General features: G+C 39.4%; 1 protein-coding gene across 3 annotated transcripts in view; it reads left to right on the plus strand.

Moving 5' to 3' along the window:
• The window catches only part of LOC132819751 (tyrosine-protein phosphatase non-receptor type 14-like), a 267,055-nt gene extending 242,105 nt beyond the window's left edge, over window positions 1-24,950 (plus strand). For all 3 annotated transcript variants that reach the window (XM_060831470.1, XM_060831471.1, XM_060831472.1), the window contains exons 15-19: window positions 9,766-9,984; window positions 13,230-13,358; window positions 16,650-16,884; window positions 20,140-20,303; window positions 21,865-24,950. In XM_060831470.1, coding sequence (XP_060687453.1) covers window positions 9,766-9,984; window positions 13,230-13,358; window positions 16,650-16,884; window positions 20,140-20,303; window positions 21,865-21,993 — 876 coding nt within the window. In that variant the 3' untranslated portion in view covers window positions 21,994-24,950. The remainder of the gene's footprint in view (window positions 1-9,765; window positions 9,985-13,229; window positions 13,359-16,649; window positions 16,885-20,139; window positions 20,304-21,864) is intronic.
• The last annotated feature ends 922 nt before the right edge of the window (window positions 24,951-25,872 follow it).

Raw genomic sequence — 25,872 nt, forward strand, 5'->3', positions numbered from 1 at the left:
ATGTGTTAGTTGTAATTTTTCAGAATTCATTAGATTTGGAGAAGGTTCCATTAGATTGGAAAATAGTTGATGTAGCTGCTTTATTCCAAAATGAAGGAACACAGAAAACAGGATATGATAGGCTAGTTCACTGTCTCACTTCCTTTGAGGAAGAGAGTTGCAAAGACTTGAAACCTTCTGAGGAACAAAATCTCCTGGTCTCTGCCTTCAATAAGTGACCCGAAATTTTAAACCGTGACCCCTGTTTTTAGATTTTTCCAGAAGAGGAAACATCCTTCCCACAATTCCACATTCACCTTCTTGAGCCCCCTCAGAATCTTGTATGTTTCAATGAAGACATGTTTTCCTCTTCTAAACTCCAGTGCATACAAGCCTAAGTTGACTAGCCTTTCCACAAAAGATGACCTGCTTATTCCAGGGATTGGCCTAAAATGCTTTCTCTGAATGGTCTGCAATGTATTTCCATACTACCATATATAGGGAGATGAAATGTTGTGCACAGTACTCCAGATCTTTTTCTCTCAAGTACCCTTTATAAATGAAGAATAGCCTCCCTACATTCATATTCATTTTTTTTTGCAAAACAAACATTATATTTACTTTCTGATCTACTTGCTGTGCCTACCCACTAATCTGTTTTTCATGCATTTGGCATCCAGGTGCCTTTGCATCCCAGAGTTCTGCAATCTCTTACCATTGTGAAAATATGCTAGTCTTTTTTTATATTCTGCCTGTGGAAATGGACAGTTTCTTTTAGGTTTGAGGCGAAAGGGCTCCCAATGTTGCAAATAAAATATTTTCGAGGTTGGTGCTTTTTGTTTTACCCCTGCCCCACTCTTCTGTCTCTTTTATCTTTATTTTGAATCGTTACGAAAACATTAGCAAACGAAGGCTCAGTCCAAAGGAGTATCTTGTAGCCTTGAACAAATTACTTTTTATTATTATTATCTTTTGGATAAGTGTTGGTATGAGAGACATGTCATTCCCAAGCCAATTCAAATATTTCACAACTTGTTTTACTTTTTAATCCTTTTAAGGCAGTATTTCTGATCAGTTTTCTGTGCTGTATAAAGGTATAGCTATTAATGAAAATAATTGCTAATCCTTCTCTCCCTTTTCCATTTGATCTGCAGTATTAATATGAATCTAGACTTGTCAACACACTAAACAATTTAAAACATGAATATATTACAGCCCAGTATTGAGTTAGCAAAAACATCTGAGCTGAAACAATACATGCTATTCATTGTTTGTTTTCTGTGTGGAGTTTGTACATTCTCCCCGTGTCTGTGTGGGTTTCCTCCGGGTGCTCCGGTTTCCTCCCACAGTCCAAAGATGTGCAGATCAGGTGAATTAGCCATGCTAAATTGCCCGTAGTGTTAGGTAAAGGGGTAAGTGTAGGGGTATGGGTGGGTTGCGCTTCGGCGGGTCGGTATGGACTTGTTGGGCCGAAGGGCCTGTTTCCACACTGTAAGTAATCTAATCTAATCTAATCTAATCTTTCAAATATGATGCGACAAAAGAGGGTGTGAGTTACTGATAGGTTAAGTGAAATTGATGTAAGACATTTTTGGGTACAAGGTGCTGTTGACCCATTATCCATCTTTTTTGACCCATTGGGAGTCAAGAGTTTTTGAATGCAGATTGGAAAATGGAACAGAGAAGATGGCCAGATGGCCATAATCCTATATTGACTGGTCAAACAGGCTCAAAGGAGATCTCCTGCCTTGCAGTCCTATCTGCCCATCTCTTTTCTCCTCTTCCATTTCTCCAACTTCACACATACTCAGGATGAGTCTTGTCAGGTGTTGAGAAGTAGCACTACCAGGATCAAAAGTGGGAGCTGACCCCTTGCTGGCAGGAATTTGGAGAATCTGGAATTGTTGCAGAAAACTGGGGCGATTGAGCTTCCTGGCAATCAGGGGTGAAGGGTGTGAGCGGGGTTGTATTTGCTATGGTGGCAGCCTCCTGGTGTATGAGGAAAGTGATCCTTATTTGGTTGCCTCGATAGTTCATTTGGCCACCTGAATAACAACTGTGATGTTGGTGTGCCTGCTACTAATAATATATCAAGGTTATCCAAAGATTTTGAGCTTCTCTCCCAGTGCCTCCCCCCTCACATTACCAGCCTGTTGCAATAAGGCTGGTACACCAAATGTGACTTACATCTTATCCAGTTATTTGATGAAAGGTCCAGAGCTGTTCCAGTGAGACAAATCTATCTGAGAGTCTGACTCAACATGTAATTTTAGTTTGAATTATCCAGAATTTCAACTTGCCTCGGGGCATTAAACCAAATAAACTTTGTGATTTAGAATACAATTCTAATGATCTTACATTTTATGGAATGGTTTATCTAGGTTCCACTCACTTTCTCTCATCTGAAAATGTGGAGTGTGATGATGGCCTTACTGCAGTAAATTTCAGTTCGGCTCATCCACCAATCGAGACTTGTCCAGGTAGGACACTAGGTGAGAATGGTTCCGAGGTTGTCATATACATGGACTTTAAGGCATTTGATAAGTTTCCCCATGGTAAACAAATAGAGAAGGTGAAGTCATGTGATGTGCAGGGTGTTCCAGCTAGGTGGACAAAGAACTGGTTGAGCAACAGGAGACAGAGAGTAGTAGTTGAAGGGAGTTTGTCGAAATGGAGAAAGGTGACCAGTGGTGTTCTACAGGGGTCAGTGTTGGGGCCACTGTTGTTTGTGATATACATAAATGATCTGGAAGAGGGCACTGTTGATATGATCAGCAACTTTGCAGATGACACAAAGTTAGTGGAGTAGCAGAAAGCATAAGGGACTGTCAGAGAATACAGGAGAATTTAAATAGACTGGAGAGTTGGGCGGAAAAATGGCAAATGGGGTTCAATCCAGACAAACGTAAGGTGATGCATTTAGGCAAGACTAATTCTAGAGCAAATTATAAAATGAACAGAAGAGCCTTGGGAAACATTGATGGGTAGAGAGATCTGGGAGTGCACGTCCATTGTACCCTGAAGGTTGCTGCACAGATCATAGAGTCATAAAGAAGGCATATGATATGCTTGCCTTCATTGGGCGGGGTATTGAGTATAAAAGCTGGTAAGTCATGTTAAAATTGTACAAGACATTAGTTCGGCCGCATTTAGAATACTGTGTACAGTTCTGGACGCTACATTACCAATAGGATGTGGATGCTTTGGAGAGGGTGCAGAGAAGGTTTACAAGGATGTTGCCTGGTATGGAAGGTGCTTGCTATGAAGAGAGGTTGCGTAGGTTAAGTTTGTTTTCATTAGAAAAAATGAAATTGAGGGGGGACCTGATTGAGGTTTACAAAATCATGAAAGGTATAGACAGGATGGATAGAGATAAGCTTTTTGCCAGGGTGAAGGATTCAGTAACGAGAGGTCATGATTTCAAGGTGAAAGGTGAAAAGTTTAAGGGGAATACACGTGGAAAGTACTTCACACAGAAGGTGGTGGATGCCTGGAACATATTGCCAGCAGATGTGGTAGAGGCAGGCATGGTAGATTCTTTTAAGATGCATCTGGACCGATGCATGAGTAGGTGGGGAGCAGAGGGAAACAGATGCGTAGGAATTGGGTGACAGGTTTAGACAGTAGATTTGGATCGGCTTATGCTTGGAGGGCCGAAGGGCCTGTTCCTGGGCTGTAAATTTTCTTTGTTGTTTGTGGAGAAATGGAATCCATCTTGTCCTCACATTGCGCTCTCTCCAATCAAAAGCTGGGTCTGCTCTAATTGGCCTAATTTCCTCCTCATGTTCCCCTGCAGCCCAATCGACACATTTAGCATAAGGTGACATCATAATTTATTCAACAAAGACCTGAAGAGAATTTACAGAATAAGTTTCAGTAGTGTGCCAATGACGTTTTTTACAATATATCTAGAAGTCCCCAATGTGTTTCACAATTCATCTTCAAATTTCTAAGAGAAATTGAGTAATAAAAGAGTTTTGACACATTGTTTAGGGTAAAGATGTAATATAAATACAGTTTGTGAATATGGCTGCTAGCACCTGCATTATGCTTGTGTATATATTGAAATAGTTCTGGGGATCCTTTATAATAATGTTTACTCTAAAACAACTGATATCTGTTCAGAAAAGGTGACAATTGAAGTTGTAGTCTCAGAAATTCCATGCATTTTCTGTGAGTTCCTCTTAAGTTACCTTTAATATGGCACCTTTTGTGCATAAACACTCCCAAAGTTCTTTGGAGAGGTGTAATCAAACTAAAAATCAGGGATGAACTAAAGAAAGAGATATTGGGAAAAGTGATCAAAAGCTTCATTGAAAGGTGCAATTTTTAGTGAGTGTGGTCTTAAAGGAGGAGACTGAGCTAAGGGCTTTAGATTACTTACAGTGTGGAAACAGGCCCTTCGGCCCAACAAGTCCACACCGACCCGCCGAAGCGAAACCCACCCATACCCCTACATTTACCCCTTACCTAACACTATGGGCAATTTAGCATGGCCAATTCACCTGACCTGCACATCTTTGGACTGTGGGAGGAAACCGGAGCACCCGGAGGAAACCCACGCAGACACGGGGAGAACGTGCAAACTCCACACAGTCAGTCGCCTGAGGCGGGAATTGAACCCAGGTCTCTGGCGCTGTGAGGCAGCAGTGCTAACCACTGTGCCACCGTGCCGCCCACGGGACAGAATTCCAGAACATGGCTCCTAAATGGCAGATTGAACCACTGCCAATGGAGGGGGAAGACCATAAGACATAGGAGTGGAAGTAAGGCCATTCGGCCCATCGAGTCCACTCCGCCATTCAATCATGGCTGATGGGCATTTCAACTCCACTTACCAGCGTTCCCCCCGTAGCCCTTAATTCCTCAAGACAACAAGAATCTATCAATCTCTGCCTTGAAGACATTTAGCGTCCCGGCCTCCACTGCACTCCGTGGGAATGAATTCCACAGGCCCACCACCCTCTGGCTGAAGAAATGTCTCCGCATTTCTGTTCTGAATTGACCCCCTCTAATTCTAAGGCTGTGTCCACGGGTCCTAGTCTCCTCGCCTAATGGAAACAATTTCCTAGCGTCCACACTTTCCAAGCCATGTATTATCTTGTACGTCTCTATTAAGTCTCCCCTTAATCTTCTAAACTCCAATGAAGCTGAAAATGTGTTGCTGGTCAAAGCACAGCAGGTTAGGCAGCATCCAAGGAACAGGAAATTCGACGTTTCGGGCCAGACCCCTTCATCAGGAAAGGCTCTGATGAAGGGCTCTGGCCCGACACGTCGAATTTCCTGTTCCTTGGATGCTGCCTAACCTGCTGTGCTTTAACCAGCAACACATTTTCAGCTCTGATCTCCAGCATCTGCAGACCTCACTTTAAACTCCAATGAATACAATCCCAGGATCCTCAGCCGTTCCTCATATGTTAGACCTACCATTCCAGGGATCATCCGTGTGAATCTCCGCTGGACGCGTTCCAGTGCCAGTATGTCCTTCCTGAGGTGTGGGGACCAAAACTGGACACAGTACTCCAAATGGGGCCTAACCAGAGCTTTATAAAGTCTCAGTAGCACATCTCTGCTTTTATATTCCAACCTTCTTGAGATAAGTGACAACATTGCATTCGCTTTCTTAATCACGGACTCAACCTGCATGTTTACCTTTAGAGAATCCTCGACTAGCACTCCCAGATCCCTTTAGACTTTGGCTTTACTAATTTTCTCACCATTTAGAAAGTAGTCTATGCTTTTATTCTTTTTGCCAAAGTGCAAGACCTCGCATGTTGAATTCCATCAGCCATTTCCTGGACCACTCTCCCAACCTGTCTAGATCCTTCTGAGCCTCCCCACTTCCTCAGTACTACCTGCCTGTCCACCTAACTTCGTATCATCGGCAAACTTCGCTAGAATGTCCCCAGTCCCCTCATCCAAATGGGAAGAAGGGTTACAAGCAAAATAGGTTAAAGGACTAGTAGCTGTGTATGACCTTTTATAGGAAACTGCCTGCTGTATGTTTGGTTCAGTTGAGGTTTATGCAGAGTGGGAAACCTGACAGGAGAATAGTAGAATAGTTGAGAGTGGATCTGACAAGGCATGGTTGAGTGTTTGAACGGCAGAAGAGTTGAGAAAGGGATTGAGGCAACTAATGTACATCAAACCTAATTCAACAGAGAAATCTTTACATACAAGGGAATGAAGTTTCATTGTTGAAAAGAGTTCTGCAGCTGGAAGAAAGGTACAATATTGAGGTGGAACTTCTGCAATTCTTGTAGTTCTGGAATAAACATGGAAGTTTGGTTACTGGTAGCAACTTTACTATAGCACACACACACACCCCACACACACACACACACACACACCCCGCACTCACACCCATGCACGCGCCCTCTCACAGGCTTACACCCCATCACACTCACTCCACACTCACTAGCCTACACACGTGTACACACACTCATTCACATGTACTCGCACCACATGCACACACCCGCTCTGTCTCTCCTGCATGCGCGCGCACACAAATTTGTGGGTGGAACTGTAGTTGCAGAATTATATTTTATTTTGCTCAAAAACTGCACAAATCCATGTAGGATTCTGAAAGTCCTACTTAAGAAATAAAACTGACTCACATTGGGACAGACTAATATTAATATTACAACTCCATGACACTTTAACCTTTTGCTATAAATTCGGTGTCATATGATCATGTTCCACAACCACCTGGTGAAAATGCAGTGCCTCGAAAGCTAGTACTTCCAAATATACTTGTTGGACTATAACCTGGTATTGTGTGATTTTTAACTTTGTCCACGCCAGTCTAACCCTGGCACCTCCAAATCATAACTTTTATATCAATACAGTATCAGTGATAACTTAGGAATTTTACATCCCAGATCCATTTCTACAGTCGCAGAGGGTAGACTAACGTGGAGTAGTTAACTCCATGAGCTTGTTAATCATTTGACATTAAACTACAGTAGCTTAGAAATGGGTTTGTCTTCAACCTGATAGACAGGGCTGTACTTTTACTGCTCGAAGCAGCTGTAAATTTCCTTGAATACAAATTACCATTGGAGAGAATACCAAGAGGCCGCTTATAGCTTTACCAACCTACATCATTTCTGTTAGCACTGTTAAGGTCAAATTTTAATGTTTATAGTTGACGAAAGGTCATGTAATATAACCTTTTGAGAGTTGAGAGGGGTGGGGGTTGTTGGTTTGCCCAGTGTGCTGGGCAACTTTTTTGCTGTACAGACTTCTTCCAACAGCATGGGTTCAATTCTTGCACCAGATGAGGCTACCATGAGAGCCTTTATTCTGAACCTCTCCCCTCACCTGAGGCGTGGTGACCCTCAAGTTAAACCATAACCATTCATCTCTCTGTAATGAGAGAGAGCAGCCATGAGGTTTGGTAAGACAATGGAGAGTTAAGATAGTTGCAGTGAGAGGTGTGTATGTGTGGGGTGAAATTCTAGCAATACATTTATTGTGAAATGCTGACTCGTTCTGTGCTTGGATAAAGATTTGACTCTGCTATGACTCAACAATCTGTCAAAATGACCACCTGTTTATTGTTGGGTGGTGTGTTTCCATCTGGAAAAGTTTACAGTTCTCGGACATTAGTGTTTAACAGTTAATCAGCCTGACCAGATAGCTTGCTTTCAACTTGGCAATTTTTAGGTATATGGTCAGGACTATATGTAGGAGAAAATGAGGGCTGCAGATGCTGGAGATCAGAGCTGAAAATGTGTTGCTGGAAAAGCGCAGCAGGTCAAGCAGCATCCAATGAACAGGAGATTCAACTTTTCGGGCATCAGCCCTTCTTCAGGAATTACATCTTTGATATGAAGTGTCACTTAAATAGTGTTCAATTTATTTGTAATTGGATGGTAGAAGATGCATAAATTGTTAACATATTTCTATTGGTGACTAGGCAACTGCAGAGATGGATCTGGGATGTAAAATTCCTAAGTTATCACTGATACTGTATTGATATAAAAGTTATGATTTGGAGGTGCCGGGGTTAGACTAGCATGGACAAAGTTAAAAATCATACAGTACCAGGTTATGTTTAAGAAACCATTTGTAGTAATGGGTAATATCACAAACCAAGATAATCATGTTCTTCGCTTGGTGGATATTATCAAGCATATTGTGTGCACCTGTGTTATTGCATTGGATATCTGACCACTTCTTACAATCTCTTGGGGTGGTACGGTGGCTCAGTGGTTAGCACTGCTGCCTCACAGCGCCAAGGACCCGTGTTCGATTCCAGCCTTGGGTGACTGTCTGTGTGTGGAATTTGCACATTGTCCCCGTGTCTATGTGGGTATCCTCCGGGTGATTCAGATGTGCACGTCAGGTGAATTGACTATGCTAAATTGTCCATAGTGTTAGATGCATTAGTCAGAAGGAAATGGGACTGGGTGGTTACTCTTCGGGGGGTCAGTGTGGACTTGTTGGGCTGAAGTGCCTGTTTCCACACTGTAGGGAATCTAGTCTAATCTAAAATTACATTCTATATAAATAGGAGAAAGTGAGGACTGCAAATGCTTATGCCCGAAACGTCGATTCTCCTGTTCCTTTGATGCTGCCTGACCTGCTGCACTTTTCCAGCAACACATTCTTAAATTCTATATAAATAGTCTACTGAATAATCCGAGCTTTAAGCTTTTAACTCTGATGGTAATAATGTCATAACAATTTTGAAAATAACTGGCTATTCAAATTTATTCTACTGGATGTTACGTAAAAGAATAACAACAAACAACGAGCTTACCTTTTGTTTTGAAAAGTGATTCTTTAACTATGACTTAAAAAAACTTCATAAGTTAGTGGCCCTGACATTTTGTGAACTCCGAAATGTGTACCCTGGTGCCATCTAGTGAGTGTTTTTTTTATGAATTTCATTGAGAGTTAAACACTGAGAGGGTGACATTGGTCTGTACCAAATGAGATGGGTTTGGAACAAATCGGCAGTCTTATATTTTATATTCCATTTCCTGGGAAAGTATTGTGAAGAATTTTAATTTCAACCCAAATAAAATCAACATTTAGACTATGGAACAATTCTCCAAAAATAGGTTGAACTAATGTCCTTTGAACTTTTCTGGAAAGTGTTGTGGAAACTCAAATAATTGCTGATTAGCTCTGAGCCTGTCACACGATTGACATAGACTCATTTTACACCCAAATCTTCTTGGACAAAAGTATTGTGCAATTTGGATATTTAGTATTTATTTGTTTAATAAATGCATTTTTAAAAAATGTATTCCGTTCACACAATTCTTGAATCAAATATATCATGTCGGATAATTGCAAAATGTATAGCTTCATCCTTATTGAATTAAACTGGAAAGACACCAAGATGTCAGGATAGATGAGATTAAAATAAATATTGTAGCTTACTTCCATAATCCATAGTACATAAAAAAATAAAAGCAATATTTTCATTATAAACAACATAGGATAAGACACACAGGAAAAGGCTCAAAAGCTAAACCAAATGAAATGAAGTAAAATCATACCACTCCGTAGTGGGGGAAAAAAGTAACTTTCAGATTGTTTCCGTGTGTAACTGTGTTGTTGGAAGACTGTGTGGGCCAAACTACCTTAGAAGATTTGTCAAGAGCTTGTTTTCCAGCTTGTGGTATCAATCCATCTATTGCCTCTCTACCATGTTAGTAGTAAATATGATAAAATACTCCCTCTATGCCTGCTGTTTATGCAATTACTATTTATTTTCAAGACATTGTTTGGAACTCCACTAATATCACATTTGTTTCCATGGAAATGCAGTGTAGAATGCTGGAAAAAAAGCTGGAAGAAGATATGGTGTTTACAGAATATGAACAGATCCCAAAGAAGATGGTAGATGGTGTTTTCACCACAGCAACTCTTCCAGAAAATGCAGAACGGAATCGTTTCAGGGATGTTGTTCCATATGAGGAGAACAGGGTGGAACTTGTGCCAACCAAAGAAAACAATACTGGCTATGTCAATGCCTCCCACATCAAGGTGAGAATGTTTTTCAAGAATAAGGCTTTGGCAATGTGCCAATTTATGTTTCCATAAATTGCAGTAAATGTTATATTAGAACTTCTAAATATATCATGGTGAGACAAGAGCCTCAACTTGTGCTGCACATTTAAAAACATTTGTCTTATTTTTGATCATGTATATTTTTGAACAATAGCTGTGAAGTAATGTGTGAAATGATATTTCATAAAGAATCAGATTATCACATTTTTGTAGTCATGAGTTGAATCACCATCATTTCATTGCCCCTTGGTAACTGATGTTGGTAACTGTTTAAAAGTTTGATGGATTAGGGTCTGTTCATTTTCAATAGTGGCTCTTTTGCTTATGCATCCTGAATACATAATATTCTGTTAAATAGGTGGGCAGTTCCAAAAATACTTTATTAACTGCTGGATTGCTGGAATTACATCCCCTCAGGCGGCTTTATTTTTATTTGAGCATTCACTTGTGGTTTTTATTTCGAGTGAAAGTTGTGCACCTTCAGTCATGACAAAAGTCCTTAATTTTTAGAAATCTATTCATAGATACAATAAATCTTACCCTCTGAAAGGACTGTATTACCAAGGGGTAGGCCTGTGACCTGAAACCAGCAGCTGAGTGATTTGTAGAATGAATTTTAATGTGTAGAAACACTACACAGTGTTTCTGCTTTCCTCATTTTTGTTATATTTGTGAAAGTGTTTGCTGTCTATTAATTGTTGTCCCAACAGTGAGAGGCTAACAGTCTTTAGGTTACTACTGCACATAGACAATTACACGGCAGTCAATGATGCTTTGTATTGTAATGGATCCTACTCCTTGAACTCACATATTTCCCATGTTTTGTCAATCTCACAAAATGCTGTTGATCTTGTACTTAAAAACAGCGGATAAAGTTGCACTATTTAGCAACAGAAACTGCCAACAGTAGATCTTCATAAGAACAATGATTCCAGCTGTATAGAGTAACAAAATGATTTCACTGGTTCTCAGTCCTATCCAGACATTATAAAAATGGCAGTACTCCATGTAACATTGCATGGTACATCAAAGCAAAACCTCACAATTTATATTTATGTGACACAATTGTAGGTGCATTTTAAACAGTCGTCAGGAAGGTTCTTCCACAATTCCTTCATAAGCAGCACTGTGACTAACCCAAATGTCATTAGTCCAGTAATAGCAGAGAACTGCTATTTTGGGATCTTAGGAACCATGGATGTGAATGCCTATTCTGTTTTTGGCTGACATCAGATGTAAAACTCCGTCCTGAAACTGGCACAAGTTAAAAATATGTTGCCTAAATCCTTTTATTGCTGTGGTTCTGTCACTTCTGTTCAATTTACTCAGATGCAAAACTTGATAAAATGAACTAATGTCTCAAAATTGGTTAACTATCTGATATTGTGTTAACTTACAAAGCAGGCAAAGAGATCATTATATTGAATTTACCTTCAAGTGAGATACAGTGATTCATAATATCACTGAAGGTCTTAACTGCATGTTTGCCACACAGACTGTTAACAAATAGAACATGCAACATAAATGAAAAAAACTTTTTGTGTTCTTAACTTCAACTTACATTGGTACTTTATATTGCTTGGTCCACAAAGTAGGAGGCAGATCTTAAGCTGCTAGTTACCACTTAAGGGTGTACTTTGATTGGACTGGTTTCAAAGATATGTTATCAGCCTTTACTTTTGTACTAGTAAACACCCAATATTTCATCTTATCTATTTATCTATACTGTTGATAAAACTAGAATCATTCCTGTTTGTATTATGTTATGCCAACATCCTACCCATGAAAGTCTTTTTGCTATCTCTACATATGACATTCAGTACATATATTATTTCAATGGATTCTGTGAATCACTATCCCATAGAGAATGAAAATAGATTCATAACATTGTTGTGGTGTTGAATAACATATACTGTTTAATAAAGCCAGAAAGTTTCCCATTTTAAAGAGGGAAATATTATTCTGCAATGTTACGTTAATTAAACAAAAGGAGTCTGTTAATACAGCAGATGTTGTGCAGAATTTAGTGACTCCCTCTCCTGGAAGTGGGCTCAGAGGTTGGGGAGGGGTCTTTGGATTGGACGTGAGGGTGTGAGACATGGACCACAGCACTTTAATTCCTCCACTCTGTCAATCTCAGGATGGGAGGCTGGAGGATGGCCTCCTTGCCTCAACAAGGCCAGTTGAGTGGGTCTTAAGTAGCCACTTTCTAGAAGCAGACAGGGACTTGTTCTGAAAGGAGACTATACCTGCTGCCTCAGTGCAGTAGGTCCTTTGTTCTCAGGCGTTCAGGCTAGTTGAGGGCCACCACATCAGAATTGGAGTTTCTTTGACAGCAACCAACCTACTTTTGTTTTTGACCCTCATTACCTCCAAATCACTGCTCGAAACCTTCTCCCAGCAGACCTCAGCTTATCGATAATCGCCTTTATCTGGGGATCCAGCCACAGTGCTGAACTTCGGCACGAGTGTTTTACTAGCAGTGGCCCTGTTCCTGGTGGCACTGTTGGTATTGGAGATCTGCGAGCCTCTGACCCACATTGCTTGGAGGTGGGATTTGTGCCTTACTGGGAACTTGATTACTAATGTGCTGAATACTGTTCTGGTACAAGATTAGAGTGATGCTGGCAAAGGAGGTCAGGCAGCATCCTGTCCTGGTAAAGTATATGCCAAATTGTCTGGCTATTGCATCTGATCTCCCAGAAATAAGTACTGCAGGATTCCTCATATTTTTAAGCAGTGTGAGATTCATGCCCCCCAACTCTGGCCCAACCATGGGTCAGTAATAAATTCTGCCCATTCTGCCTGTCTGCTGGATCTCGATGCCAGCATCACAAGAACATTGCTTGCTGCATGCAGTGTCATGTTTCATTATCTTTTGCCATGTGACATTTCTGAGCTCATATGCCAGCAGTCACAAATTCCAGCTCATTTTATCTTCTGGTCCCATGCCTACCAACTCAATCTACACAAAGGACCACTGTAGCCAATAAGTTAGAAAGGTTTATTTCATCAACCTGCATTACAGTCTGATCCAGGCGCCAAAGTTAGCAAACTTTGCTCACGTATTGTGCTGCACAGTCTTTCAAGAATATTACTTTTTAAAACAGTTAGTGTGCTTTTTGCACTTGGAATGGGGTAATCCTTTTGAAGCATATAATGGAGAATACTAACTAATACAGACTGTTTGTTTATACGTTCTTGTGATTTATAATTGACAGGTTACAGTTGCTGGAGAAGACTGGCATTATATTGCCACACAGGGACCCCTGCCACATACATGCCATGACTTCTGGCAAATGGTTTGGGAGCAAGGAGTGAATGTTATTGTCATGGTTACAGCAGAAGAAGTGAGTTCTGTGTTTTTGTATTGAATATTTGAACATAGGACACTGTGCAGGAAATTGTTGAATTCAATATTCATTTTACTCTTACGGCTGCCTGTTGATGGGTATATATGCGTGATAGTTTGAAGATATTCAACTCACTTGGAATAATTTCTCATTGTGTTGTCTCAAGTACAGAAAGCACCATATCCAACATAAGTAAAACTAATGGATAGAGTGAACTGCTGAGTTTTAGCCACAAGAATGGTACAAAATTAAATTTCTACTGGGAACATATGACCAGGTATCACATTGCTGCTGCCGTTCTTCATTTCAAATTTACAATAAAGAAAATGACTTCATTTAGGGGAAAGAAGTCATGAAAGTTGTGCAGATTAAGCCCAATTGATGTGTGAAGATATCAGTATGAACTAACCAAAGTATCTTAAAGAAATGTTTAAACTAGCCAGACGGAAAACAACAAACGGTGGAGATCACAGTGGATCAGACAGCACCCATGGAGAGAGAGCAAGCTGACATTTTGAGTCTAGATGACTCATCTTCAGAGCTGACGTGAAATGTGGAGGGCTTAGCATTTATGCTGTAGTTAGGGGTATGTAGGTTGGAGTGTAGAGTGCTGGAGGAGAAAGGATATTGGAAGTTCAGATTAAGTGATCAGAATGTGAGAATGGCAGAACAATGGTGTGTCTTACTGCCAGACTGGAAAGAGAAGACTGGGGTGGGGGGGAGGGGAGAGCAGACATGGTGACAGAGAATGTAGCAAGTAAATCTAAAGGAAAGGAAAGAAATGGGAGTTGGTTCACAATTTGAAGGTGTTGAACTCGATATTAAGTCTAGAAAGCTGTAAAGTGCCTAGTCTAAAGATGAGATGTTGTCCCTTCAGTTTGTGCTGTGATTCATTGGAACTCTACAGCGTGCTGAGGACAGAGAAGTGAGCATGTGAGCAGGACGCTGTGTTAATATTACGGAAAGGTTGGGGTCAGGCTTGTGCACAGACCAGAGGTGTTCTGCAGAGCAGTCACCCAATCTGTGTTTGGTTTCTCCAATGTAGAGTAGGCCACATTGGATTCAGCAAATACAATACAGAAAACTGAAGGAAGTACAGGTGAAATTACTACTTCACCTGGAAGACTGTTTAAGTTGTTGGATGTTAGGGAGGAGGTGAAGAGGCAGGTTACATGGGAAGATGCCATGGGGCAAGGGGGTGGTGTTAGTGGTTGATGAGTGGACTAGGGTGTCCCAGAGGGAATGATCTCTGTGAAATGCAGATAGGGGAGTGAGAAGATGATGTGTTTGGTGATGACATTCTGCTGGATTGTCTGAAATGGCAGAGCATGATTCTTTGAATACGGAGGCTGATGGGATGAAAAGTGAGGACAAGGGGGGACCCAATCACACTGTTGTGAGTGATGGGAAGAGGTAAGGGTAGAGGTATAGTTGATAGGTCAGATGCACGGATGATTGGTCAGATGCGATTGAAGACCTTGTCAGTGACCGGGAAACCACAGTTATGGAGGAAGCAAGCCATGTCAAGGTGGCATCATCTGAACAAATGCGATGTAGGCAAAGGGACTGGGAGAATGGGGTGGAGTCTTGCAGGATGTGGAGTGTGACGGGCAATTGTGAAGGTAGCTATGGAAGTCAGTGGCTTTATAGTGAATGGACGTGGACAGTTTATTCCCCGAATTGGAGACAGAGAGGTCAAGGAAAGGAAGGGATGTGTCAGAAATGGGTGATGTGAAAGTTATAAAGGGCTGGAAATTGGAGGCAAAATGAACAAATCATTCAAGGCCCTGGCAAGAGCATGAAGTGGTACCAAAACAGTCATCGCTACCGAACAAAGAGTTGTAGGAGGGGACTGGAATAAGGATTGTTCCGCATCCCCCATAAAGAGGCAAGACATAACTGGCAACCATGTGGGTGCCCATTGCCACTCCTTTTGCTTGGCCAAAGTGAGATGAAATAAAGGAGAGATTGTTCAATGAGAGAACAAGTTCAGCCAGGCAGAGAAGAGTGGAGGTGGATGGGAATTGCTGAGGCCTCTCGTTGAGGAAGAAGCTGAGAGCTCTCAGACCATCCTGGTGGGGGCTGGAGGGATAGAGGGATTGGATATCCGTAGTGAACAGGAGGCAGTTAGGACCCAGCAACTGGAAGCTGTCAATATGGTGGAGGAGATCAGAGGAATCGCAGATGTAGGTGGATAGGGTCCGGACAAGGGGGAAATGATGGAGTCAGGGTAGGAAGAAGTGAGCTTGGTGGGGCAGGAACAGGCTGACATAATTGGCCTACCAAGGACAAACAGCTTTGTGGATTTTGAGAAGGAGGTAGGAACAGGCTGTCTGGGATTGGGAGACTATAATGTTGGAGGCAGCGGAAGGGAGAGGATTTGTGAGGTAATGAGGTCAGTGACAATCTTGGCAACAATGGTTTGATGTTTGAATGTGGGATAAACAAGCCAGGTTTAATACTAATCTCCAGTATCAGATTCAAGTAAATCAGAAACAAAATCAAGTACATCAGATATTGATGGTGACTGTATTATATTTCTACTCAGTGGTATATATGGAGCATCATATGGGCCAAAGCAGCATGCAGACCTAATGTCACCTATCACTTTTGAATTTTGAAACCTGAACCATTAGTTTCATGCCTGCTGTTTTAAAACTATATGGTAGCTTCTGTCATGTAGTGTTGCTGTTGGTCAGGAGTTTTGTGGAGGACTTGTATGGTGAGGAACCTGTGGAGAATGAAGGTAGATGATCACTTCTTGTTCTAGTCTCCATAAATCTGAACCACATTAAATTTTTCACTAATGTATGTCGTCAGGGGATAATTTACAATCCCTAGAAAGGGAGGAGGCAAATTGGTATGATGCTTCCTTTCAGTGTGTTAATTGCACATCTCTCCTTCAAATACTCGAGCTATTTCTCTGCTGATCCTCATTCTTATGTCAAATTGATCATGTAGCCCACTTATACTGCCACTGTGACAGATTTTTGTTTCCTAATTTTCATTCAGGTGGTCTTGGTGAACTTATTCTTCCTGTGAATAAAATTATATATTGCTCTGATATTTTAGAAATAAACTGTCACAGGAAACAGGATTTTGTCCATTCTGTTACTGTAATCTTATTATGAAAAAGTTGCGTTTGTTTATTCTTTCTACATGGCGATTGGTGATGTTTAAAGGAATTCTGCTTGAAGGAAATTATCATTCATTATATCTTTTTTTTCTAAAATGAAAACCCTGAAATTAAGCTTTCTAACATTAATGAACTTATCCTTTCACACTTAGGAAGGAGGAAAACCAAAGACTCATCGATACTGGCCCAAACTGGGTTCGAAACACAGCTCAGCAACATATGGGAAGTTTAAGGTGACAACCAAATTCCGCACAGATTCTGGTTGCTATGCAACAACAGGTTTAAAGGTCAAGCATCTTTTGTCTGGACAGGAGAGGACTGTGTGGCACTTGCAATACACAGACTGGCCAGATCATGGCTGTCCAGAAGATGTACAGGGGTTTTTATGTAAGTATCACAATACCCATCATCATTGTATGTCAAACAGAGTAAAGCATTAACTTTATCATTTCAAGAATTTTTTTGTAAATAGGCCTCAATTAGAATCCAGTGCTAAGCATTTGTATACTAAACATCAGCGTTTGCTTTAAAGCAGTGATATTTCTATAATATAATATTTAAACTGTGGCCTATAGAACATGTACAGCTGGCAACCTGATTCAAGTAACCGACAGAGTGCAGTTTTACTTACCAGTTACTAACCCATTAAAAGTTGAATGGCTGGATTTTGGGAAAATGCTGTTCTTAGACTTGATGATGGATAAATTTTAATTTGGCCTGGTTACCTAAAGTTAATCAAGAAACATGTAAGTTAATAGCAAATGGATCTATATTTTATGTATGACCGTTTATTCTCCATGGCAAATACTGACCTATGACAAAGTCAAATAAAAACTTTGAACATTTATGCTTCAAAATTCGAGACACAGCCACATTACCCTACATTACAAATTGTTGTTCATAGAATCCCTACAGTGGAAACAGGCCATTCAGCCTGACAAGTCCATTCCAAGTCTCTGAAGAGCATCCCAACCAGACTCATCCCCCACTAGCCTATCCCTGTAACCCTACATTTCCCATGACTATTCCTGGACACAATGGTAAAATTAGCATGGCCAATCCACTTAACCTGCACATCTTTGGACTGTGGGAGGGAACGCATGCAGACAGGGGAACATGTGCAAACTCTACACAGACAGTCACCTGAGGCTGGAATTGAACCCAGGTCCCTGTTGCTGTGAGGCAGCAGTGCTGACCACTGAACCACCATGCATCTCCCCCCTCCAAAACATTTGAATTTCTGGTATCTCTCAGGAAATGCCAACTTTAGTTCATAGTTGAAATAAGGTTTCTAGAACTTGCAAAGTCAAATGTTGTGCTTACTCACAATTGTAACAACAAGGTACAGGATGTTTCTTGATACCATTTCAAATTGATCTTAGAGACAGAACTCAGGAAAACTCCAGAATTAAGCAGTTTGATAACTATACTTCATCCCCAAGTACACATAACCACAATGAGTCTTCAGGAATATCATTAAATGATACACCATCTTTTCTTTTAAAATGGCTATCCCTTTCATATGGGAATGATGTAATTAAAAAATTGCTATAAATCATTTTAAAATTAGAGGATGTCGCATAAGGAAGGATGGTTCATATAATTCCATGCCAGGAATGTTATATAGGTGGTCTTGATTGTGAATGACATTACTGCTTGCCTAATTGTGCAGTAGAAATAGATTCATTATTTTAGATACAATTTAACATTTAATTGCTGGTTTTCAAAGGCTATTATAAGAACTTAGTACAAGCGAATATTTATAAGCTAAACAAGATTTAATGTTTTTAGGACAACTGAAAATGCAAATAAATCCTACCATACCAGTATGATCCAGTTGTGAAATGCAAAGAATAAGCAAAACACAAGTCTTAAAGCATTCAATCAATTAATTTTCTCTTCCAAATAATCATTTGTGTGAACTCTGAATTTTATTCTCATTCTCTGGAGCCTGAACCTTCCTGTAGACATATCGAGCTGGATTTTCATCAAGAAGATGAACAACTGGAGTCAGGAGAGGTCCAGACCCCACAAATCCATTCCCAATAAGGAAATCTCAACATACCATATTTTCATTCCAGGACCACTCTCAGCCGAGCAGGTCTGAGGTGGCAGTGTAGGATGGGGAGGCTAGCACACTAGAAGATTTGCTTTATTAATAGGAAATCAGCACAGCTGATCATCAATTTTAGGCTCTCAAGTCCTTATCCATGGGACTGTCCATGCCCCAGTGTTCCTCTTGCATCCACTATGTTCACTGTCCCCACAATCTACTATGTACACCAGAAATGAGCCATTGACACATCTAAAAGGTTCTTGAAATGCACATGAAACTGACATAATAAGCAAAAATTGTCCTAAAAACATCAAATCAGCAGTTTTGAAAATTTGCTGAAAACAAGGACAGCTAATCTTGCATCTTTGAAAAGGTCAATCAACCAGAGCACAGGATCAGTGACAAAAAAAGCTTTTATTCATTTTACCTTTTAATCTTCTGTAAATAAACACATAGGCATTGAAAAACCTCTGAAAGAATAAATTATTGCAATGATGCCAAGGATGTCAGTAGTAAATAGCTTCCAGCCCCCTCTCTTTGGCTATTAATATTATTTACTGAGCTAAGTGGATATGTCATTTGTAAAGCTCAGCCACACATTCATAATGATTCACATAAAGGCAGTTAGCTAGGTGGGTATAACATCTGTTTTTTACAGATGATGGAACATTACAAGTGTGCCAGAGATGAAAACCTGATAAAGCCAGAGATTCTCAGCCCTAAGCATTTACCTGTGTACATGACCAATCATCACATGCTTTACCCATTTTCAAATATTTTAAAAGAATAAATTACTGAAGATAATCAAGTTGTTATGCTATAACGTAAAGAAGCTGCCTTGAGATGAACAGCTCTCTTGATATGACAGAGAAATACACTGCAGTTCACCTGAATACACTGACTGCCCTGCTGTTGTTCTAAATTCATATATGCACTCATTTGCACATCATACGAAAATAGTTTATAACAAATTCACTCAAAAAACCTACAGACTGAACTTCAGTTTTAAATATTGTTAACTGAACCCTGCGTTATGGCTTCATCCTTGGAAGATACAATCTAAAACCAGCTGTCAAATATAGCATGCAGGATATAGAGAAAAAATCAGTTCCCTATTGGATTCCTATCACTGGGCTAACCATGGCTTTGTGTATAAACTCTTCTCTCCTTGAAGTTCAAGGCATTTCACATAATCTGCTCTAGAACGCCAACTGTTGGATTGCAACCATCTGAATTCATCGTCACTTCATTGAATGATATTGCTGTAGACAAGAGTTTAATGCTAATAAATTACCCTAAATTGTCATTAAACATTTGCCTTCACAAACTACTTTCAGTTACTGGAAAGATGCCCTTGAAAGGAGGTGTTGTGTAGGGGATAAGATTGCAGTGATGTGAAGAGACGCTAATAGGTAAAGAATGTGGGTGGAAGAACATTAATCATAATTTATATTCAGGATTTCAGACATTTCTTTTTACTAAATTATAACCAGTTTAACTGTTACATCCTACTGGAGGTGATTTTTGCATGTTGACAGAGCCAAGTTTGTTTGTTACCATCAGCCCTTTCTGTTTTAATTTTTCAGCTTATCTCGAAGAAATTCAGTCTGTCCGTCGACACACCAACAGCATGCTGGATTCTACCAAGAGCTGCAACCCACCAATAGTTGTGCATTGCAGTGCAGGAGCTGGACGAACAGGAGTGGTGATTCTAACAGAAGTTATGGTTGGTTGTCTGGAGCATAATGAGGTGACTGCAATAGATGGTTTTGAAAATGCATTTGATCAACTTCTTGATCCGTGGTGTGCTAGTTAGCAGTTAATTTGTCAAGTGCAAATGTCTACATCGAGTTTTACACAATATTTCCATGTATGTTGCATAAAAATGGAATATTCTATTGTTGGATTCTACTTCCTGACAACTCGAGATAGACTGAAGATAGGTGGAGAATGTTGACCACTCTACTTCTGCAGTGGTATCAGTACTTTGCACTGTGTTATTAGCTATTTTGTTTGCCTGCATTCCTGAGCACTGATGCTCTTTTCTATTGAGTATGACTATTCATTGCATGCACTTTTCTAAAGTTAGTGTTTTAGTGAGTGAACCTTCTCCATGAATTGGCAATAAGTGCTAGTTTGCCACTGATGCTCAATTCCATGAGCACTTGTTTTAAAAAAAGCTCTCCACTTCCAACCCATTTTGCATATCAGTTTTCATCTGTTTCTTGACATTTGCATTAAAGTCATTATCTAATATTAAAATCATCATTTTAGCCCTATTTGTTTTGGAAGATATTGAATTATTATGGAAAATGTCACATTAGGAACTAGCAACAATCATACTAGGTTGAAGCTAATTTTTGTTTCTTGGCTTGATGATTCCAGTACACATTTACCAGGATATAACGTAGAAAATCTGAAGAAATTTGTGAAATTGGAAGCATTAGATTTTTATTGCACTTAACATCTCTTACCTATTTGGAACATCAATTAGTACAAATTATGCAGCTAAACCTGTAAACTGCCAACTTAATCCATAGCTCCTACAAAGGATTGGAGCATCATAGTGCAGTTTTGTCATTGTTGTTGGACCCAAATTATGGGGAGAGCTAAAACTAAAAATCCAGGCTAAAATAGTAAATGTTTATTTTCTGAAGCTAACTGGTTAAGATGGACAAGGATGCTTCTATAAGTAGGTGGCAAGACTGTTCATCAGAATTGTTTTTCAAAAGAGGCTGTGAAACCATCAAGGATGTGACTGAGAATATTTCTGTGGGGTTATCCTTTCTTTAACTTAATGTAGGAAGACATTACTGTGTATTTTTTCCTTGTTCCTTCTGTCATTCCCGCCCACTCCTTAAAAGCAAAGTATTTAATACACCAGAAGTCCCTGATGTGGAGGAAATGCTTTAAAATTTCAAGGCAACTGCTGTGTCTTCAGGGTCTGGGCTGTGTCATATCTTGCTCCACACACTCTGCACCCCATCTAGAGTGCATTATTGTGTTCTTCAAATGAATATGTTGTTTCTGAAAGTCAGTACTAGTAATCCAATATCACAATCCACCCTTGAAATAAATGAGAAAAGCAACACAACTCTAGTCAAACTATTATTCAACTTTGGAATAATTATGAAAAATGTATTTGTAGAATCTGAAACAAAAACTGCCTTTTTTTAAGCTCATATTCTTGGGAATAATATGTATATTTGTTTGTACTTTTTTAAAAAATCCATTTTCCCATATTAGATTGTTTTAAAAATCCAGTGTTTCAGTTTGTGTATTAACATATCATCATTGCTGTTCTGTTTCAGAAGCTGGAAGTGCCAGTAATGCTGGGATTTCTCCGACAACAGAGAATGTTAATGGTTCAGACAATAGCTCAGTACAAGTTTGTCTACCAGGTGCTCATTCAGTTCCTGAAGAACTCTCGGTTGATTTAGATGTGAATTCACAAACGCTGTATTTAAACAACCTTAACAATTAGCAGTGGAAACGGAGCTAGCTTTCTTTCCCAAAAAAAGTGCAACTCAGTCCATCAAGTTTTTGTCAAGTGATACCTTGATTTTTGGAACTGTGCCCTTTATGTTGTGAGTTTTATTGATTTTAAAGCTGCTGTTGAATCCTTCCATACAATTCTAAAATACTGAGCATAATAGCAAGGAACAGGACATTCTGTGTGCACACTTAACATGAGTGAATGGTGGCATTCTTTTGCAGTTGCTGTGCTTCTGATTGCACAGTGATGTTCCAGAATGATGTTTTCCAATTAAACAAATGGAGCACTGTCTGCCTTGTAGATTTATAAAGAAGACGTACATTCAAGAGCTAAACGTATGTTGGAAATGCTGCTGTATTAACTTGAGCAATATTCCTTTAACATTGCCTTACTCTCATCGTTAAAAGACCTAAAAATATCAGAGGGACTGATCCATTTCATAGCAACTTGAGGATGACCTAATGATTTTATAAACCTTTAATAAAGATGATAAATTTTGTATAATTGACTAAAGCTGGTTTGCATAGTTATATTTGCAATTTTGAGCTAATTATTACCATCTACTTTTAACAGCAATAACACAGTGATAATTTGTTAGATTACTTTGATTGTTTAGTATGAAAACAATGGCAACACAAACTTTAACCTTTTTGAACATCTATTCTCCTTGACACTTTATGCTTCTTGGCATGATTGCAAACATTTTGGATGTAGTTACAGACCACGCCTCAAGGTGGCAAAGTTTCCAGGAATATAGGACAGATTTATAGCCACATCAACATCAGAGCTCGTGTATTAATAGAAGCTGTATGGATATCCCCAGTATTTTGGTGGTTTCACTGGTGATTAGTGACAGGATTGAAAGCGATACTATTCCCATAAATAGCAGGAGATTCTGCGGAGAGAGAGATTGAGACATCTGACTGTGGCACCGTCAGCACTGTGTTGACATTGCACTTTGATTAGTGTTATTTTGCTATTTTTAAGGAAGCCAGAATCTTCCACATTGCAACATGTTAGGAATTCTCAAGAGTTAAATATTCATCAGCTGCAGGTAATTGGAGGAATGAGATATATCTCTGGGAAAAGAAAATGTTTCTATATTGGGAGTTAATCAGATGTGTGGCTGAATTATTATCTGGCTGTATAATCATCTGGTCAGTTATTGAGCAAAGGACAGTACATGTTTCTGTCAGAGACAAGAGATGAAACTTTGTTACTTGTTCAAAGGAGTAGCAGAATATTGCTTGTATCTTTCATGACTTAATAAGTAAATGTACCCTGGGTTACGGAGTGGGGCATTGATTGGTATAATAGTTTAAGATTGGAAATATTTAAATAGCATGACATGGTTTATTCCTGTGGAATTCCAGTGAGTTACCAATTTTAGTCTTGCCCATTTTCAGGAATGTTGGATTACTTTCTTGAAGGATAAAAGGAAAATTAGTCATTTGGAGGTATATTCACACACACGCACAAGCAACACTATAAGAGGCCTGCAGCATGTTGCTATTATCCAGTTATGATCTGAGTGATGTTTTACAACAGGAAAATTAACTGAAGTTCTTCTAAAACTTTTATAAGGATGTTTGACCCTTAAGCTAGCAACTGATACTTGGTCCCCTAATTGTAAGTGCAGTATTTTTATTCTATGACTAACACACCAGGCTGTTCTTTTATTATTAAACTGAGTTGTCCGCTAAAGCTGGCTTCAAACACTAGAATTTATGCTGAGTTGCATGTTACACAGACTTTACTCAAGGAATGAAACTACTAGCAACTCCTACAAACTACAGAAAATGCTGAAAATTCTCATCTGGTAAGGTATCAGCCCTCGGCCCAAACATTAGTCACTTCATCAATGTAAGGTTTAAAGTGCATTGTTTGCTGATGATTATGCAGTATTCAATTTGTGATTCCTTTGATACTGCTGTAGTCTTTACATTTGTGCAACAAGACCTAGAGAACATTAAGATATAGGTTGATAGGTGTCAAGAAAAATTCATGGCACACAATGCCAGGCAATGACCATCTTGCCTCAACGTTCAATAGCAGCACTGAATCCTTCATCATCAAAAGCCTTTGACTAGAAACTGAACCGGTCCAGCCATAAAAATGCTGTAGCTACAAGACTAGCTCAGAGGCTGGGATTTATGCAGTGTATAACTTACGTTCTGACTCCCCAAAGTCTGACAAGTATCTGCAATGCGCAAGTCTGTAGTCTGAAGGAGTACTCTCCACTTGTCTGGATGAGTGCTGCTGCAACACCACTCAAAAAGCTTAACGTAACTCATGACAAAATAGACCTCTTGATTGCCACTGTATCCAGCAACTTAAACATTCAGTGCCACAACCATTGACACACAGTGGAAGCTGTGCGCACCATCTGCAAGATGCATTGTAACAACTTGCAAAGCCTCCTTCAACAGTATATTCCACACCCACAATTTCTACCACATAGAATAACAGGGACAACACATGCATTGGGACACCATCACCAGCAAGTTCTCCTCCAAGTGTCACACCATGCTGACTTGGAATTATATCACCATTCCTTTACTGTCAATGGATCACAATCCTGTAACTCCTCCCTTCAAGACTGTAGTTCTTCCTACACCACATGGACAGCAACCATTCAAGAAGGTGACTTAGTGCTATCTTAGTCAGTTGGGAATGGGTAGTAAATGCTAGCCTGGCCATTGCATGCTCACAAAAGTACAGTTCTGAGTTCTGAAACATTAACTGTTACTTGCACGACAGATACTACCTGTCGTGAGTGCACCCAGAATTGTCTGTTTGTGTTTCAGTTTTTCAGGATCTGCTTTATTTCTTCCTCTACAATCGAATTGAATTGACAGTGTAGGGTACAGCAATATATATATATATGAATAAAATTTTCATCTGCTCTCATATAAAAGAGAAACAAAAACCTCTTCATGTGGAGTAACAGTGTTATTTTAATTTATTTTATATATTCAGTTTAAGTATCCTTTTGAAAACTATATTAAGAGGATTAAACAGAAATAACACAAAATAGTCAATTTTATTTCTGAATCTTATTACTTTTTATACAAATAACTAGTGCCAAAAATGAGACATCAGAAGGATATTTTCATTGTTATCCTTTTTACTTTGAAACTTCTTTTTTTGCAATAACTATATTTAACTCTGCACTGCAGAGAAAAAGGTGTTTACATAGCTGGAGGTTAAGTCCAATTTAAAATTGATTGTTGAGTTAATGTTTGTAATATGGTCATTCCTATAAATATTAGGACAAATTATTTTGGTCTCTGGGAAGGTCTTTTCTTAATTGTAAGGGGAAAACTAGTTTGATTCATTATTATGTTGCATTTCAATAAGGATTTATAAATAAACGTTATCTGTTCATGAACAACTCTGTAAATTATTTCTTGCACATCAGTGATAGTGTTGAGTGATTTAAAGAAATATACTGAAGCATCAAATGATCCTCATTAATAGAATCATGGAATAGAATTGTTTTTTTTTAATTTTGATGGCAAAATATTGCACCAGTTTTGAAAAGGTTAATAAAGTTAACAGAGGTAGAGAATAGGGACTGACTAAAGTAAGCCAGACAGGCCATAATAGCTATTCGTGTACTACTGTGTGGCTTCTGTGACTAGGTATTCATACCTTCATGTTGATGGAATGGATCTCACAACTTTGGGCAAAGAATTCTTTTAGCATGATGGTACAATAAGTTATTTAAGTTTTAGTAGGTGAATGACTTTTTTATTAGTGGTAGGGAAAGAAGATAAACTCCCAACAACTTTACAGAGGGGACGGTGCTCCAATTACAAAA

The sequence above is a fragment of the Hemiscyllium ocellatum genome, chromosome 10 (assembly GCF_020745735.1).
Source record: "Hemiscyllium ocellatum isolate sHemOce1 chromosome 10, sHemOce1.pat.X.cur, whole genome shotgun sequence".
Lineage (NCBI taxonomy): Eukaryota > Metazoa > Chordata > Chondrichthyes > Orectolobiformes > Hemiscylliidae > Hemiscyllium > Hemiscyllium ocellatum.